This window comes from Enhydra lutris, unplaced genomic scaffold, assembly GCF_002288905.1.
Source record: "Enhydra lutris kenyoni isolate GAN:26980312 unplaced genomic scaffold, ASM228890v2 scaffoldscaffold22, whole genome shotgun sequence".
In the NCBI taxonomy this organism is placed as follows: Eukaryota; Metazoa; Chordata; class Mammalia; order Carnivora; family Mustelidae; genus Enhydra; species Enhydra lutris.
In genome coordinates, this window is record NW_019154106.1 from 2,504,468 (window position 1) to 2,521,043 (window position 16,576).

Genomic DNA, 16,576 nt, shown 5'->3' on the forward strand with positions numbered 1-16,576 from the left:
TGATTATTGCATATTGATTACTGCTCCCCTCCCCCGCCCCTAACAGACCCGACCCCTGGGAGCAGGGACGTTGTCCGTTCTGGGGGTTGCTGTGCACCCGGCGCCAGACACATCAGACGCTCAGCAAGGGGATGCTGCGCGCCTCGGAAGCCGCACCAGCGGAACGAGGGAAGGGGCGCAGGGGGTGCAGCTCGCCGGCGGCCACCGGGCGGGGGCAACAGGGGCGCGGGGTCGCGCTCCCGCCTCCCCCATCCGCGGGGCGGGCCCTCGCGGTTGGTATCGCGCCCCAGCCCCGCGCAGTGGCTGGGTTGGTGGCCCGGAGTCAGCTCAGGGGGTGGGGCGAGGCGCGCGGCCAATCGCGGGGCGCAGGGATGCCAGCCGCGCAGGGCCCGCCGCCGATTGGTCGTCTGTAGCCTCACGTCATTCTGGGGGCGGGGGGCCTCGGGGCGGCTCCTTTAGGCGGCGGTGTTGGCCGCGGGCCTGGAGTCGGAGACGCGTTGGCGGCGGCCTCGCACGCGCAGGTGAGCGGGCACGATGCGCGCGGGGGGCGGGGGTGGTCTCCTCCCAGAAGCCTGGCGCCCGGGTCTGAGGCCCGCGTGCCCTCCTGGGCCCACCTGAGCCCTTCCTGCAGCCCCGGGGAGGGAAAGGAGCCGGGCCCCGCGGGGCGCCACGCCCGGTGCCCGGACTTGAGACCGGGCTGCGAGGAGCCGGGCTGCTCGGCGCCACGGAAAAGACCTTTCGTGTCCTCAGGAGGAGCAGACGACGCCCCTTCTTTCGGAGCGCGGTTTGGCTCGTTCCTTTTGAGCAAAATGTTGAGAATCTTGTGTATTTTCTCCAAATGCATGTGTGGATAGCTGGGGAGGGGAGCCGGGCACGAGGTTCGGAAAGAAGGAAGGAAGAGGGAGAAGAACGCAGTTCTTGTCATCGTTCCTGCAGCCGACCGCTCCCGTCCTGGTTGTGATGGTGACAGCTGGTCCCTCTGGGGGCTGCGCCAAGTTCCGGTCGGCCGGGAAGCATCTCTCGGAACCTTACCTGATCTGCCGGGGGCCTGGCTTGGGACTCCGGGAATCCAAGAGTCACCGGGACGGAAGAACACAGACGAGCCGAATCGCACCCCAGACGAGGAAGACGGACCTGAACATCAGAATCCCGGTGGGGGTGGGCAGCCTCTCTCCTGGCTGTGAAGACGTCGGAGAAGACCTCCTGTAGGAGTTTATCCCGGGACATAGGCAGGTGCAAGAACGCCATTAGGACTCGCTGTTTATACTTGCAAAACCCAGAAACAACCAGTGACTGTCAGTGAGAAGATCGGATAAATCATGACACACAGTTTACGGCAACTGGTAAAACCAATGAGCTCGGCGTGGAAAAGGGGTCCCTGGCGTGTCACAGCCCAAGGGGCAGGAGGGAGATAGTCCGTCGTTAAAAAGACGGCTTGAAAAGCCATCCACCCCAACCTTAGACAGGGATGCGAATACAGGTGCTCTTTCCCTATTTTCCAGGAAACGGACTTATGTAATAAAATAATTGAGCAACAACGAAAAGCGTGTTTAAGCAGCTCTTGGAGTCCTAAGAGACACAATTCTGGGAATGTTTGTGGCTGTAATGGGGGTCTGGGAGGTCACCTGTGCATGCCCCCACCATTCCCAAGGCGCGGTGGGACTGATCTTTAGGGTGATTCTTGGTTTACCTGCAGCTTCTCTACAACCCAGCCCCGCCCGCTGACCCTGGGCCTTCTGCAGTGGCCACTCCCTCAATTCACAGGTACAGTTCACAAGCCTCATTTCCAAATGCAGGGGCTCCTTTGGAGATGTGTGGCCCCTCCGAGGTCTTGGCGCTAGGAAGCTCCAGCCTGGCTTGCCTTGAGAGGACTGAGGGCCCAGCAGGGGCCCAGGAGAGCTGCTCCTGGGGCGGTTTCCGAGGGCTTCCGAAATAGGCATGTGCCCTGGGTGGAAAGAAATGCTCAGAGACGCTGAGCCCTGATTCTAAGGGTAAGCCGCGGCTTTGACCATGGCTCCAGGCTTCCGCTCTCCAAAAGCCACAAATATATGCTCGCTGTAATGCAAGTTTAGAAGTCAAAGGTAGAGGTCCTTTCCTTTCTTGTTCCTCCAGTCCACGCCCAGGAGACGTTACCCTCCATCCGCACAGGCCCGAGTGAGCAGAGAACGCCACCTCCTCGTCTGTAAGATGGACGTCGTGATGCCAGCCCTCTGGGGTTGGTGCGAGAACCCAGTAGGATATTGGACGCTTGGAACTATGGAGATGCTCAGTGAATAGCCAGTGTCTGTAAAGGCTGAATTGTCCAGGGATGGCCCCAACAGTCCCTTGTGTTCTTCTAATATCTTGCAATCCCCACATCAAGGTCTGGAGCCTGATTCCCTTCCCCTTGGAAGGAGGTGGACTTGGGACCCCCTGTAACAGACACAATGTGCTGGAAGTGTTGTCGGGTGTCTTCTCGGACCCTCAGAAGGGACGGTACAACTCTGCCGCAGCCCCTGCTGGTTCCCGGAGCCTCTTCCCATGGCGCCAAGCCCCCAGGCTGTGAGGACACCCCCGCTGGCCACACGGGGAGGCCATGTGAATACAGACAGGTGTTCCGGTACATCCCAGCTGCCCCCCAGTGTCCCCAGATCCCTGACCACAGAAGCCATGAGAAAGGAGGAAAGACTGTTGTTTTAAGCCACCAGGTAGCAGTGTGGTTAGGTACAAGGATAGCCAGAATGCTTTGGGGCTGGCTTTGGGGACGCGTGGCTGTTTGAGCTCTGCTAGTCTGAAGCTGTGCGCCTTGATCGCCTGTATGAGCCCAGCCGAGCCCTCCCGAGGCCTGAGGGTGCTGGGGATCATTTCGGCCAGAGCTGGCTCTCTTTTAGGTGAACTCTGATGCGGTCAGGGAGGGCTCTGTGCCCTTGGTGCCATGACCTCATGTCCTTGAGCACCCGGGTGACCGCTGCGTGTAGGTGAGGAAGCTGAGGCCTAGCAGGGGGTCCCACGACTTGGGTTCCAAGTGGGCGGCAGGAATCGGCCCCGCTGACAACTCAGACCCTTGATGGTGACCTTGGGCCTCCAGGACATTCCTGGTGCCAGCCCCCAGATGTCTCTGCCACGTTCCTGGACATCCAGTGCCTCCCCAAACTTCTACACTTTCAAGGTGCCAAAAAGCTGCCATGGGGCATATGTCACCTGTTGCGGTGGTCTCAGCCTGTAGATAGCGGTACTGTGGGCTGGGAATGCCTGACACACCTCCTGGGCTCGTATTACGGGGGCAGGCCCCTTCAATGACTTCCCCCAGTTTTCCTCCCAGGGTCATCATGGCTGGCCTGACCCTAGTAGTGGGCCTTAGGATTGCAGGACACACCTCAGCGACAATCCTGGAGCTCCGACATGCAAGGTTTATTCCTCACAGGTCCTGGGGGGCACACAGAATGCTCAGAGCCACAGTAAGGTCATGGGAGAGAGAGAGGAGGTGCAGGCCTGGGGCTCTGCCTTCATGGGGTCGGGTGGGGGCCTGGGGTTCATGGATCCACTCTTTATCAGCCAGTTTAAAGCATAAGAGTGGGCATGAAGGCGTGAGAAGGGAGATCCGGCAGTGGCCAGCTCTCTTGGTTACCTAGGGCTTTCTGAAAGGAGACTCATGGGTAGGAGTGGCCTGGTTCCTTCTCTGGCTATTTGGCTGGCAGTAGCTAGGTCCAGCAGCTGGCAGGATGTTTGTCTGAGATGGACGTCTTTGCCATGAATGCCTTGGCAATCGGAAGCTTAGGATCAGGCACTTGTACTACATAATCCTCTAACCCTCGGGGGCCATGTTCCTATAGCTTTGCTCCCTGGAACTCAGACCAGCTGAGGCTGCTGATCACGCTGCCAGAAAGCCCCATCCCCTTACCTGGCTGGTCTTTATCCCTAGGTGTGGGACACTAACTCTCCTTCACCCAACTTTAGCCACGACTGCATGTCCTCACACGTGTAGGCATTCATGACCCAAGACACCCAGGAAGGTCACTGGGTGCCGCGAGTCTGCAAAGAGCCAGGCTCCAGAGCCAGACCACTCCTGTGTTCTTAGGCTCTCACTGGCTCCTAGAATGTACCAGTGGAATGTGCCAACTCCAGAGGGCTTGATTCGGGCTGGGGACACAAACAAGTTTCTAAAAATGTTTCAGGTGCATGTGTGGCTGCTTGGTGTAAGTCTTCAAAGACAACGCCTTTCTGTCGGTTGGGGCTCGTTGGGTCTGCACCTGCCTGCGCTAACGCTCATGGCCAAAGCACCGCCGCCATGGAGACATCCATTCAATCCTGCCGTTATCACTAAGTACTTCTGATTTGCCAGACACTGTGCCAGGCAGAGAAGCCGGGTGGCAGTATTCCTTCCCCTCTCCCCTCCCACATGGGATGTCTTCCACTTTTGAACCCCCAAGCACTGAGCTCACGTGTCTCACTTGGTTCCAGCCTTGGGCCTCGAGTAAATGCCATTTAGGTCCTTATCTGCCTCAGTCCTGAAATGTCAGCTCCCTGAGTGTCTTCCTCATCTTTGTGTCCCTGCAGGACTTTGTTCAGTGGGTGGAGAAGGATCAAGTGGGCCTCTGGAATCCAGGGAGACTAGAGATTTTAGAGTGGCCCATTCGAGAACAAACACTTCCATTCGGCTGTGAAACACTGGGACAAAACACTGGAGGTAAGCATGTCTTATGTCTTAGCACTGTTGCTCGTGGGCATGGACAGTGGCTTTTTAGCTTTGGAAAAGTAAAGACGGCTGGTACATCAATTCCTATCTGTCAGTCTTAGGAATATATTAAAATACACCCTGAACACCTCCCTCTCCCCTGTTTCTGGCTACCTGTTTCCAAAGACATAACTTACACATTTAGTTTCAGTGCTCATGACAGAGGAGACTCCTGGGTGAATGAACCCTGTCCTCTCAAAATATTTATTTGGGCTTCTTTGAATCCGGAAAAGATACACTTTCCTTTTGGTGGCATTTTCTCATGGGCTTTTCCACACTTAGTTCGGAGCCTATCCGTGTCCTGCCCTTTCGCAGTTTTCTGCCGTGTTCAATGAACGTGCCTGCCACACACCAAGCTCTGTATTCCGTTTCGGGGCTGTAGGGTTGGCTGGTCCATAAGGAGCTTGTCATCCTGCCTTGGACATCATAGACAGACATTCCGTAAACTAACCTGTGAAAATTAAATCAAGCGATGTGGCTACAGTTCCCACATTGCCAATGAAAATGCCTTTTGTCCCTGAAAATTTTTTTAATGAATGTATATTTGTATTAAAGTAAGTCATGTTCACATTTTTAAACAAGTTATTGGCTTTTAAGGCTTATATATAAACAGTTCCCCGCTTCACCCCATAGTCTCAATTCCCAGAAGCAAATACTTTTCATTCTCTTAGTTACTTTGGTGTTGCCGGGTTTTTTGTTTTTGTTTTTTTCCTTAAGATTTCTGTTGTTGTTTTTACCTGCTTATTTTTAAATAATTTGCTTTTGTCACTCTCAACTTTTACATATCCAGCAGTCAGTGTATACCCCGATATACGTTATCCAGCAGTCAGTGTATACCCCGATATACATTATTAGGACAAAATTGTTATTATTTACTGTTCAGCTAAGTAATGTACTACAATTACAGTTTGTTGTTTTTTCCCTTGTATGATTTTTTTATTGTTCGTGGAGTTAGTGGTTGCCTCACTTTTTCCATTCACTAAGGTTTCTTTCTTTCTTTTTTTCCTATTTACTAAGGTTTCTATATATCTTTTGCTGTTTTCTTTCTGAATGCTCTAATAGAACTGTCAGACTATCAATAATTTTTCACACTCTAACGCAGTAAAATTCATCATTTCTATTCTCTCTCCTACTACAGCCGTTCATTTAGTACCAGTGCGCACCGGTTACTGACTGGTGCGCTGCACAGTTCTCATCCCCTTGTCTTTTTACTCGGCTTTCCTTCAGCAGCTCTCTGGACCCTGTGTTGTCTCCTCCAAATGATAGTTAATCTGGGAATAGAATTCTAGGTTGCAAAACAGTTTCCCTCAGAGTTTTTAAAATTTTCCGTCATTGTCTTCCAGAATCCAACTTGCTGCTAATATGTATGATTCTTAACTCTGGATTTTTCTCTAAAGGTTTTTAAAATCGTGTTTTCTTATCCTTGATGTTTTGGAAAACTTCACAATTAGAACTTGTTCTGGAAGCATAGATGTCATTGCTTCCCCCAGAGACAAGTTCAGTTCTTACACCCTTTCTGGTTGAGTGATTATTTTTTGATACTGTGTCTACCACACTGTGTTTTAGGACTTGGTAGTAGAGCAGTGAATAGGACACATGATTCCTGCCCTTGGGGAGCTTATATTCTAATGAAATATGTTCTTATATTCTGAAGACAGACAATAGACATGCACTGAAATTTTTTAAAAAAGCATTCTACGTGATGAGAAGAGTTATTAAGAAAATAAGGGTAGCAGGGAGAGTGACTTGGCAGGGGGTCAAGGGTGCAGGCAACGTAGATTAGCTGATTGGCTTGTACATTGGTTCAAGATGAATGGTTATACAGGAGAGGGAAAATGGAAATGATAAACTTTATTGTGTTAGGATGTCTAGAAAAAGCCCTGAAATATACAATAGCTCTGAAAAAAAACTAGTGACAGGCATAGAAATCTTAGCAAATGGAAAAAGTGGGGCCATAATTAATGCCAGGGAAAATAAGAAGTCATACCGAGGTGGGGACATTTTGCAAAAGACCTGAAAGAGACGTGCAGAGCGTGTTCTAAGCAGAAGTAACAGGTATCCAGAATGAAATGAACCATATTCAAGGATCATTAAAGACCTCATGCATCTGGATTAGAAGGTATGAGAGAGAATGGGGAGGGTAGGAGGCGGGAGCAGATCACAAGAGGTTTCTGAACACGGAAGGCCTGGTTCACATGGTGAGGGGCATTGTGCTTCCATCTGGAGACTGAACCAAGAGCAACCGGAGGGCCGGGGGGCACTTACTGCAGACTTCAGGCAGGATAGACTGAAGCACAATCCATCGCCTCTTCCTCGTCTGGAAGCTGCTGTTCGGGAGGAGGTGGTGGGCCGGTGAGTGAGAGCCAGGCCGGCCGCGTCTATGCGCGGTGGCAGATCGGGCAGGAGATGTGGTGGCTTTTCTTCATGGGACCATCTGAGCAGGATATGTCTTCTTCCCTCAGGGCCCGATGGCTACAAAACCCCTACATGACGCCCCCAAAACCAGGAGTCCAGGCAGCATCGCCCACAGCAGGGCCACGACTCAAGGGCAGTGGGGCCGCGCCTGGTAAGGATCCTGCCAGTTCCCGGCTAGAGAGTAAAGTGAGGTCTTGGAGAGAGGTTGCCAGCCTCTGGGATTTTAGGGACCTATTAAACACAATTCTTATCATCAAGACTAATGACAGGCGAGCCATTTTCCGTTTTATAAAGTAAGGCATTGAAGAAGAAATGAAACACTGACTAGAGCAGGCGGGTCTTAGCTGTGTGGCTCCCTGTGTCTCTGCTCTCCTTGGGCCAGAGAGAGTGGGGACTGGGGAGTGGGTGCCCAGAACTGGGAAGCCTCTGGCCTTGTGGGTGAGAGAAGGCCTCCCGGCTCCGGGCTTTCTGGGGGTGCCCAGGGGTCCGTTAGCCTCCCTGCAGCTCGCTGTAGAGCACCCGTGGAGTGGTTCTTCCAGGCAACGGGGAGGCCTCCCTGCGAACAGCCAGCCCTGAGGCCCGGGCTGGTTTGAACAGCGGGACCCGTCCAGGTGCACGGAGCCTTGTGTGTGAGGTCCTGGGCCGGGCGGCCCTGGGTGAGCATCTGCCGTCCCCGTTGCAGGGAGGTGGACTGGTTCTCGCTGGCGAGCATCGTCTGTCTGCTGCTGTTTGCGCCTTTCCTCGTGTACTACTTCATCATGGCGTGTGACCAGTACAGCTGCTCTCTGACGGCCCCCGTGCTGGACGTCGCCACCGGGCACGCTCGGCTCTCGGACATCTGGGCCAGGACGCCATCCGTGACGAAGGAAGCAGCCCAGCTCTACATCCTGTGGGTCACGTTCCAGGTTAGCTCTCCCTGGCCACTGCCGTCGGGAAACGGTGGGTGCCAAGGGTCCCTCTTGCTGGGATGGCCATTCATCCAGGGACTGGAGCCTGACCTACTAGCGCTGTCCTCTGGTAGAAGGCACCTGGCGGCAACATGGTGTCTGAGCCACGTGCGGGGCGAGCCTCCCCGCAGTTCCACGCACAGCCCTGCAGGACCGAGAAGCTGCGGGAGGCCGTGAGGCAGGGCCGGCCCAGGGAAGACCCGGGCACCATCCGGAGCTTTGCTGCCCCCAGAGGGGATGGTCTCTGTTACAGGAGACACCACTTGGCAAAGCCGGGGCCCATGTTGCCAGCACGTGGCTGCACGCTCCTGGCCAAGGACGTCCTCAGCTGTGTTGTGACCCCGCTGGCGTTTGAGACCAGAACGAGTTCACCAGGAAGGGGCCGTTTGCACACAGAACCCGGGGGAACAGGCAGGGTCGTTCGTTATCTGAATCCAGGGAGACAGAGCTGGGAGAAGGCTCCCCCCGCACCCCAGGTTTCCTCCCTGGAGGAAGGCTCCCACCCTTAGTAGCCGTTCCTTCTCAGGGTTCCAGCTTCTCGGCTCCAGGGTCCCTCTCATTTCCTGTCCCTTGGTCCCTTTGGGTGGAAAATGAGAAGGGACAGCGTGAGTCATGATAGCTTAAGAGTAGAAACGTCAGGGGACGAGTGGCTACAACAAAGCGCGCTCCGTCCCTGCAGCGGAACAGTGGGCAGCTAGGACAAGGGCGGGGGCCTCGCGTGTACTCTGGCCGGACGGACCTTGGGAACCCGCGGAGTGAAGGAAGCCACGCCCGGAAGGCCACGTGGTACATGACAACGTTTCTATGAAGTGCCTGGAATGGAAAACATAGAAAGTGGCTTAATGGTTGTCAGGGGCAGTGGGGGAGGGGGAGAGGGAGTGAGGCTAATTGGGGGTGGGGCTCCCTTTGTGCGCGAGGGCTCTGTTGGGGGCCGGATGGTGGTGGCGGTGGCACAATCTTGTGAAAACGCTCAGTGACCCGGGAAGGGTCTGAAAGGGTGAAGTGTACAGCGCGTGAATCTCTCACTTTTTTAAATGGCCCCAGACACGTGAGTGGCAAGGACCCGTGGGCTCTCCCGGGGGAGACTGCTTCTGGCCCTCAGAGCCTCACCAGGCCTGCAGCCAGGGTTCCCAGAGCCACGAGCTCCCCGGGAAGGACCAAGCGGCCAAAACACGGGATTCCTGCCGCCCGCGCGGTGCTGGTGCCTGAGTGAGCAGAGGTGCTGGTGTCCGTGAGCAGAGGCAAGCTTGTGTGGAGGAGCCGGGCCCTCCTGGCGGCGGGTCACACGCCTCCGCTCTCCACTGCAGGTGCTTTTGTATGTGGCCCTTCCTGACTTCTGCCACAAGTTCCTGCCGGGCTACGTGGGAGGCGTCCAGGAGGGCGCCGTGACCCCCGCAGGTAACCCGAGCCCATGCGCCTCCCTTCCCCGCTCCCTGCCTCGTCGTCGTTTCACGGGGTCTGCCCTGCCCCGTGCTGCTTCCACCCCCGGGTGTGCACCCAACAGAGTGAAAGTGAACTTTGCTCAGGCATCACCGCTGCCCCACGCCCTGCTGGTGTCCAGGGCAGCCCAGGGCCGAGCTGGCCTGAAGGCTGGAGATCACGTTCTCCAGGGACCAGGGGACCGGGCGGCCCTTGACCCCACAGCTGCTGACATCACCGGGCTGCTGGGGCTTCTCCCCACGGAGAACGCCACAGCACAGCCACTTGCATCCAGGCGGGAGGCCTGGGGGTGGGGGGTGGGGGCGCTGCAGAGCTGCCCACGGTCACTAAGAAGCCAGGAAGAGCCCCGCAGGTGGAACGGGCCCTGCCCCTGCCTGCAGGGAGCCCCCAGGGCAGTGGGGAGGCTTCCCGACAGGTAGCTGGGGGGGCATCCTCACTCTAGCAGACGGCAAGCTGGTGACCCGGCCTGTGCTTGGCCGAGGAGAGTCAGAACTGGAGGACCGGTCCGCACCCTTTGCCTCCTTCCAGGACCCCGAAAGCAGGAGCGGTTAACCCCGTGGCTCACCGCATCAGTGTGCTATGGGCATTTTGACCTGGAGGCCCAGGTTAGAGCAGGAGCAGCCCAGCTTCCAGACTGCGGCCTGGGTGTCCCCAGAGAGGCCCGGAGCAGGCAGGGCCCAGGCCAGCTGTTTGGGTCGGGGGAACACTTCGTCCTTGCGCCCTCCCTCCGCAGGCGTGGTCAACAAGTACGAGATCAACGGCCTGCAGGCGTGGCTCATCACGCACCTTGTCTGGTTCGCAAACTCGCACTTCCTGTACTGGTTCTCTCCCACCATCATCTTCGACAACTGGATACCGCTGCTGTGGTGCGCCAACGGCCTCGGCTACGCTGTTTCCACCTTCGCCATGATCAAGGGCTACTTCTTCCCCACCTGTGCCGAAGACTGGTACGCCCTTCAGCAGTGGCCAAGCCCTAAAGCTTGGGTGCTCGTGTCCCTCACCGTTCCTCTGCAGAGTCCGAGGACTGGGGATCCTGGGCGGGGGTGCCTGACGCATCTTGTTTCATTCTGGGGAACTTCCTTTCTGGATGTCTGGGGGCTCCTGCGGCCTTAGGAAGAATGCGGTGGAAGATACCATGTCCATCTTTGGCCGGCTCATCGCCTGTAGGGCCGCTGTGGGAGCAGGGAGGTGGGAAAGGCAGCCCATGGCCTCCATCTCTGGAATATGAGTGAGGCCTGAAACGATCTAGTGAGGGGTCCTGTTACCTCGGTGGCTTTAATGTAAGAGCTTCCCAGGGACAGCCTACCTGGTTGGTGCCTTCTCAGGGACGCTTTGCGGTGGATAGTTGTGAGCCCCCCAGCCGGCCATGTCCTCACCTAGCTCTTTATCCGTCCACCCACCCATCCTTCTGTCCACCCATCTACACGGTCATCCATCCACCCACCCACCCACCCGCTCCCCCATCCATCTAACCCGTCTGCCCACCCGTCCGTCCTTCCGTCTGACCCATCTTCCCATCCCCCCATTCAACCGATCCAGTCCATGCATCCCACCCACTCACCCACCTTTCCACCCCATCCTTCCTTCCTGCCTCCTTCAGTCCCTCCGTCCATCTCTCCCTCCAGCCACAGAAGCTGGCTGGGTTCGTCTAGATGGGTGTGAGCCGTCCTGAATAAGGTCCTCGTGCTTGCGTGCCCACATTTTGGTGTTGGATGCATTCAGAAGCCCGGATCGAGACTATGTGTTTCCTTTAACTCTAGCTCTTGGGAAATATCTTTGGATGCTGGTGCTTTGTGGCGGGTGTGGCACTTAGGTAATGGCGCGGCCTTCTGTGGCTCATGTGAGTCATTTTCATGCTTTATAATTAATCACCTGTCCTAGACTTTGTATATTTTGCCTTTTTCGTACTTACTCTAATTGAGGGAAATGGACATGAAAATGTTTTTCTCGTGAGTGCAGAAATCCGTGTGGCCACCAGTTCTCCCTGAGGAAGGTCTCCACGTCAGTCATCTTGGCTGATTCTCAGGTCCCCTCCGGAGAGGGCTGTGGGGTCCGGACCCAGGGGAATGAGTGTCCAGCAGGGGTCCGTGGTGGGCCCTGGAGCTGGGCCCTGGAGCTGGGCCCTGGCTCTGAGCACATAGCTATCCTCACTCCTTACCCGGCCATGATGTATAATTTCACTCATGTGTGGGGGCAGAGCCCCCCTGCGAGTCACCTCCCCACCTGCCCGACTGCGAACAAAGGTGTTCATGCGGCTGAGCTGGTTTGTGTAGCTCTCCTGGGCCGTGCCTCGAGGCCACCGGGAGGAGGGTGGGGAGAGCCTGGATGTTCAAGGGGAGACTCCCCACCCGGCCAGGGAGGCAGCAGGCAGCTTGGGTGCCTGTTTGTCTGGGTGACTTTGCCGAGCCGGGGCTGAGTGCCCAGGGAGAGCTGGGGAGGCCGTGGGAATCGGGGGGTCCCCGGCGTGCCGGCCACCTGCCCTCTGCAACTGAGGCCAGGGGCACCGCCCCTGTCCCCCCGGGTGAGACGCACTCCCTGGCTGAACGGACGCACCGTTTCTGTTTTCAGCAAATTCACAGGCAATTTCTTTTACAACTACATGATGGGTGTTGAGTTCAACCCCCGAATTGGGAAGTGGTTCGACTTCAAGCTGTTCTTCAATGGACGCCCTGGGATCGTGGCCTGGACCCTCATCAACCTGTCGTTCGCGGCCAAGCAGCGGGAGCTACACGGCCAGGTGACCAACGCCATGGTCCTGGTCAACGTCCTGCAGGTAGCCAGTCTGCGGCCGACGGGGGTGGGGCCAGTGGCGCTGACGGGGGCCAGGGAGACCTGGAGGCCAGATGGCTCCTGAGACAGCTGAGCCCACTGTGTTGAGAAGGGAGCCGGTCCCTGACCCAGGCTTCCCTGGGGACTCATTTGGCCCATGGCCTCTTTCCCGGGGCACGCGTGTTAACCACTCCGGCTGGCCTGTGCTCCCGGCTGTGTTCGCAGTTCGCGGTGTCTGAAGTGTTGGCCCCGCATGGTCCCCGCGGCTCTCAGGCAGGGACACGGAATGGGGACTCATCTGCTCGTTTCCCCATTGATGTAGAAGGACAGCGGTCACTGGCCATGCCGGCCGCTCTGTGTCTCGGTGCTGCAGGGACAGCTGGCAGGGACTGTGGAGTGCGGGGCTCCTTCCCCACAGGCTGTCCCGGGCCCTTCTGCCAGGAGCACCCTCACTCTTCTCAGAACCCTACAGCCTGGGCGTCACCTCCTAAGGCTCTGTGGGTACCCCCCTCCCATAGACTCTCACAGATAAGGGCCCCCTTCCCTGCAACCACCCCCCCGCCGTGTCCCAGGCATGGCAGGAACCTGGGAGCCGCCCCGCGGAGCAGGTCACCAAGGAGCGCAGAGACACCCCTGGTGCCGCCTCCTCACGGACGACCGCCTGGTTTTCCTGCGGGCCCCGCGGGTACCCCGTGCCCACACACAGCCCTCCTGTTGCGCAGGCCGTCTACGTGCTGGACTTCTTCTGGAACGAAGCCTGGTACCTGAAGACCATCGACATCTGTCACGACCACTTCGGGTGGTACTTGGGCTGGGGGGACTGCGTGTGGCTGCCCTATCTGTACACCCTGCAGGTGAGGGCCAGGAGGCCGGCCCCTCCGCATGCGGGACGTGCCCTTACGGAGCACTTGGCCAGTTGGTCCCCAGGCAGGCCGTGGGTGCCCTCGGGAGACACAGCAGAGCACATGCTGAGCTCCGCAAGAGGGGTGGGCCGGGGGGCCCTGGGGGCTGGGGGACCGTGCTCTGTTTCCAGGAGGGAGGGAAGGCTCGATGGATTCGTCAGCTGGGCTCCATCACGGATGCAACAAACAGGGAGGGGGCCTGGACAACAGATGCTCTCCCCGGCCTGGAGGCCGATGCCCGGGAGGCAGGCGCGGACAGGCCGGGTCCTCCCAAGGCCTCTGTCCTCGTGCGCGGACCGCTGTGCTCTCTCTGGGTCCCCACAGGGCCGTCCCTCTGTGTGCATCTGTGTCCTGATCCCCTCTTCCTGTAAGGACCCCAGTCACACGGGATCAGGGCTACCCTGGTGACCCCGTGTTACCTTGATTGTCCTCTAAAGACCCCATCTTCAGATACAGATCCATTCTGGGGTCATGGGGGTTAAGGCTCTAATGTATGAATTTGGGGAACACGGCTCAGCATGGGACGCTTAAAGAAAAAGAGGTCGTGGGGTAGACTTTGGGTAAAAAGGAGTGATTTGCCTGAACCGGGTTGGTGTAGGGCGGTGTTTACGCTCCTAGCAAATCGTAATGGTTGAAGGATGAGAGGTTTTCTTTCTCCCCTTTATCCCTTCAAGACTTGGTGAGGGTCCGCGGGGCACCAGGCTCGTGCGGGAGATAAGAACAGAGGAGACCTGCACGGACTCTGCCTCCTCGGGCTCCCAGCTGCAGGGAAAGCCCAGGGAACAGGCGACCTGGTGTGGGGTAGGAGGGTGCTTCGGGGTGTAGTGGGAGTCCCGGCTCCCGAGACGGGGCCCAGGGGGAGCCCCCACCTGCCTGGGTGGCTGGCAGATACCTCCAGAAATAACCACAGCCAGGCTGAGGGCAGAGTGGCGAGGCTGGGGGTGAGAACATTCCAGACAGACAGGTGGACAGACCCCTGCTAAGTCTTACTGGTGAGAAAACTCAGGACGGGAGGACGACTGGACAGACGGGGAGGCTCAGAAGGGGCTCAGAGTCCTCAGGAGAGCCCCGGCCCCATGGGGTTCAGGTGTCGAAGTGCCGGCCTGGGGAGCACAGGGTCCTGGGTTCACACCAGTTAGGGGAGGCGGCCTTGAGCACAAGCCCGGACATCTCTGGAAAATAAGAGCAGCAGCCCCTCAGTCAGGACTGGGCAGAGCCACGGCAGCACCAGAGCTCGGTCCCCATGCTGTCGGCAACTACAGGCCCTCTCTCAGGTGCTCCATGGGATGGGGGGCAGCCGGTGGGGGTGCAGCGGGGTTGGACCCCGGGCCGTGCTCCCCGTCTCCCCTTGGCACACAGGGTTGGGGGGTGGCCGGTGGGGTCATAGCAGGGTCGCACCCCGGCCTTGCTCTTGTCTCCCTGCAGCACATGGAGGGGGGGGGCGGCCGGTCGGGGCAGAGGCGGGGTCGCCCCCCGGCCTTGCTCTTGTCTCCCTGCAGCACATGGGGGGGGGGGCGGCCGGTCGGGGCAGAGTGGGGTCAGACCCCAGGCCATGCTCCTGTCTCCCCACGGCACACAGGGTGGGGGACAGCCGGTTGGGGCAGAGCGGGGTCACACCCCAGGCTGTGCTCCTATCTCCCTGCGGCACATGGGGCAGGGGCGGCAGGTTGGGGCACAGCAGGTTCGCACCCTGGCCATGCTCCCGTCTCCCCGTAGCACACAGGGTAGGGGGCGGCCGGTCGGGGCAGAGCGGGGTTGCACCCCAGCCGTGCTTCCCATCTCCCCGCAGCACATGGAGTGGGGGCAGCTGGTTGGGGCGGAGCAGGGTCAGACCCCAGGCCGTGCTTCCATCTCCCTGCAGGGCCTGTACCTGGTCTACCACCCGGTGCAGCTGTCCACCCCCTATGCCGCGGGCGTCCTGCTGCTCGGCCTGCTCGGCTACTACATCTTCCGGATGGCCAACCATCAGAAGGACCTGTTCCGCCGCACGGACGGCCGCTGCCTGATCTGGGGCAAGAAGCCCAAGGTCATCGAGTGCGTGTACACGTCGGCCGACGGGCAGAAGCACCACAGCAAGCTGCTGGTGTCGGGCTTCTGGGGCGTGGCCCGCCACCTCAACTACACGGGCGACCTGATGGGCAGCCTGGCGTACTGCCTGGCCTGCGGCGGCGGCCACCTGCTGCCCTACTTCTACATCGTCTACATGGCCGTCCTGCTGACGCACCGCTGCCTCCGGGACGAGCACCGCTGTGCCAACAAGTACGGCAGCGACTGGGAGCGCTACACCACCGCTGTGCCCCACCGCTTGCTCCCTGGGGTCTTCTGAGCCCCGGCCCCCGGGAGAAGCCCCAGGGGGCGCAAAGAGCCCACCAGCCGGCTCTGCTGGGGCCCCCGGGAGCCTCTGGGCCCTCGTCGGAAATGGCAAGAGCCTCGCGCTCGGCGTGTCCTCCTCTCCTGTCGCCCCCAGGGGCGGCCCAAGGCTCGACGCCAACAGCCCGTGATGACCGCGTCTCTCCTGTGTCGGGGGCCCGAGCGGCCACACTGCCCAGACGCACCCGTGTCCGTCACGGCACAGACCTCTTCCGCTCGCTGCCACTTATCCTCACAACACAAGGGGGGACGTGGATATGAGTGGAGCCGCCAGTAGCTGTTTCTTGACTTCCGGCTGTAGACGTGTTCCTCCTCTTTCTGACCTGCCCTGCCATGGTGGGCCGGACCCGGTGGGCAGACGTCTGTCCTTGGCTGCCAGCCTGCTGTTAAGTTTGAAGGACTCTGCACAGAGGAGGGGCTTCTCCTTCCAGTTTCAGTGATACTGCATTCCCTGCTGCCCATGGCTGCGGGGTGCCGTGAGGAGACAGCCCCGACCGTGGCTCCCGGTGTCCGACCCCACGAGATCCAGCCACCTGCCAGCCTGGGCCTGCCCGCCCTCTGCAAGGGTTTCCTCCTGCTCACCTGGTGACCACCCACCTTGGCTCCGGCGGCCCAGCACACTTGTGCGCCCTCCGGGGGGCCATCTCCAACAAGGTCTAAATCCCAGCCTGGGGGAGGAGATGCATCTCAACTGAACTTGTTTACACTGGGCATTTGCCCTCCACCCTAGGATTTTCTTGAAAGCTCTCTTTAAACATCACTGCCTTAGTAGATTTAATCATTCTTTATACTAAACCTTCCCTGTTCAAACTTCTGTGTGGTTTCTGTCTCCCGATCGGACCTGACGGTCCGTAAGGGTTCGGTTTCTGGTACACAGAAGGGGGGCCTGAGACACGTTTGATGAGCTGCTGGACCCTGCTTCAGCGCTGTGGGTGTTCCCCGGGGGGCTTGGGGGTCTTGGGGGACTGGTGCCAGCCTTGCCCCACCGTCAGCCCTCTGGGGGAGCTTTTCTCGCGCCG

The 16,576-nt window shown here is 58.5% G+C and overlaps 1 protein-coding gene across 2 annotated transcripts; it reads left to right on the forward strand.

Annotated features, from left to right (window-relative positions):
• Positions 1-487: 487 nt before the first annotated feature.
• On the forward strand, positions 488-16,353 carry LOC111150224 (7-dehydrocholesterol reductase). 2 transcript variants are annotated; one of them, XM_022507645.1, is made up of 9 exons: positions 488-521; positions 4,537-4,666; positions 7,177-7,280; positions 7,812-8,034; positions 9,384-9,474; positions 10,250-10,463; positions 12,085-12,289; positions 13,008-13,139; positions 15,049-16,353. In XM_022507645.1, the coding sequence occupies exons 3-9, from the start codon at positions 7,183-7,185 to the stop codon at positions 15,511-15,513; spliced, it is 1,428 nt and encodes a 475-aa protein (XP_022363353.1). In that variant the 5' UTR covers positions 488-521; positions 4,537-4,666; positions 7,177-7,182; the 3' UTR covers positions 15,514-16,353. The 2 variants fall into 2 exon arrangements, with proteins under 2 accessions (XP_022363353.1, XP_022363354.1); XM_022507646.1 differs by lacking the exon at positions 488-521 and having other exon boundaries at positions 4,526-4,666.
• Positions 16,354-16,576: the final 223 nt, after the last annotated feature.

What these genes read in the sequence shown, in the direction of transcription:
- LOC111150224 (XM_022507645.1), top strand. Translation starts at nt 7,183, where the DNA reads ATGGCTACAAAACCCCTACATGACGCCCCCAAAACCAGGAGTCCAGGC. An exon ending in GGGCGCCGTGACCCCCGCAG is followed by an intron (nt 9,475 to 10,249) that starts GTAACCCGAGCC and finishes CTCCCTCCGCAG; the next exon opens with GCGTGGTCAACAAGTACGAG. An exon ending in CCCACCTGTGCCGAAGACTG is followed by an intron (nt 10,464 to 12,084) that starts GTACGCCCTTCA and finishes TTCTGTTTTCAG; the next exon opens with CAAATTCACAGGCAATTTCT.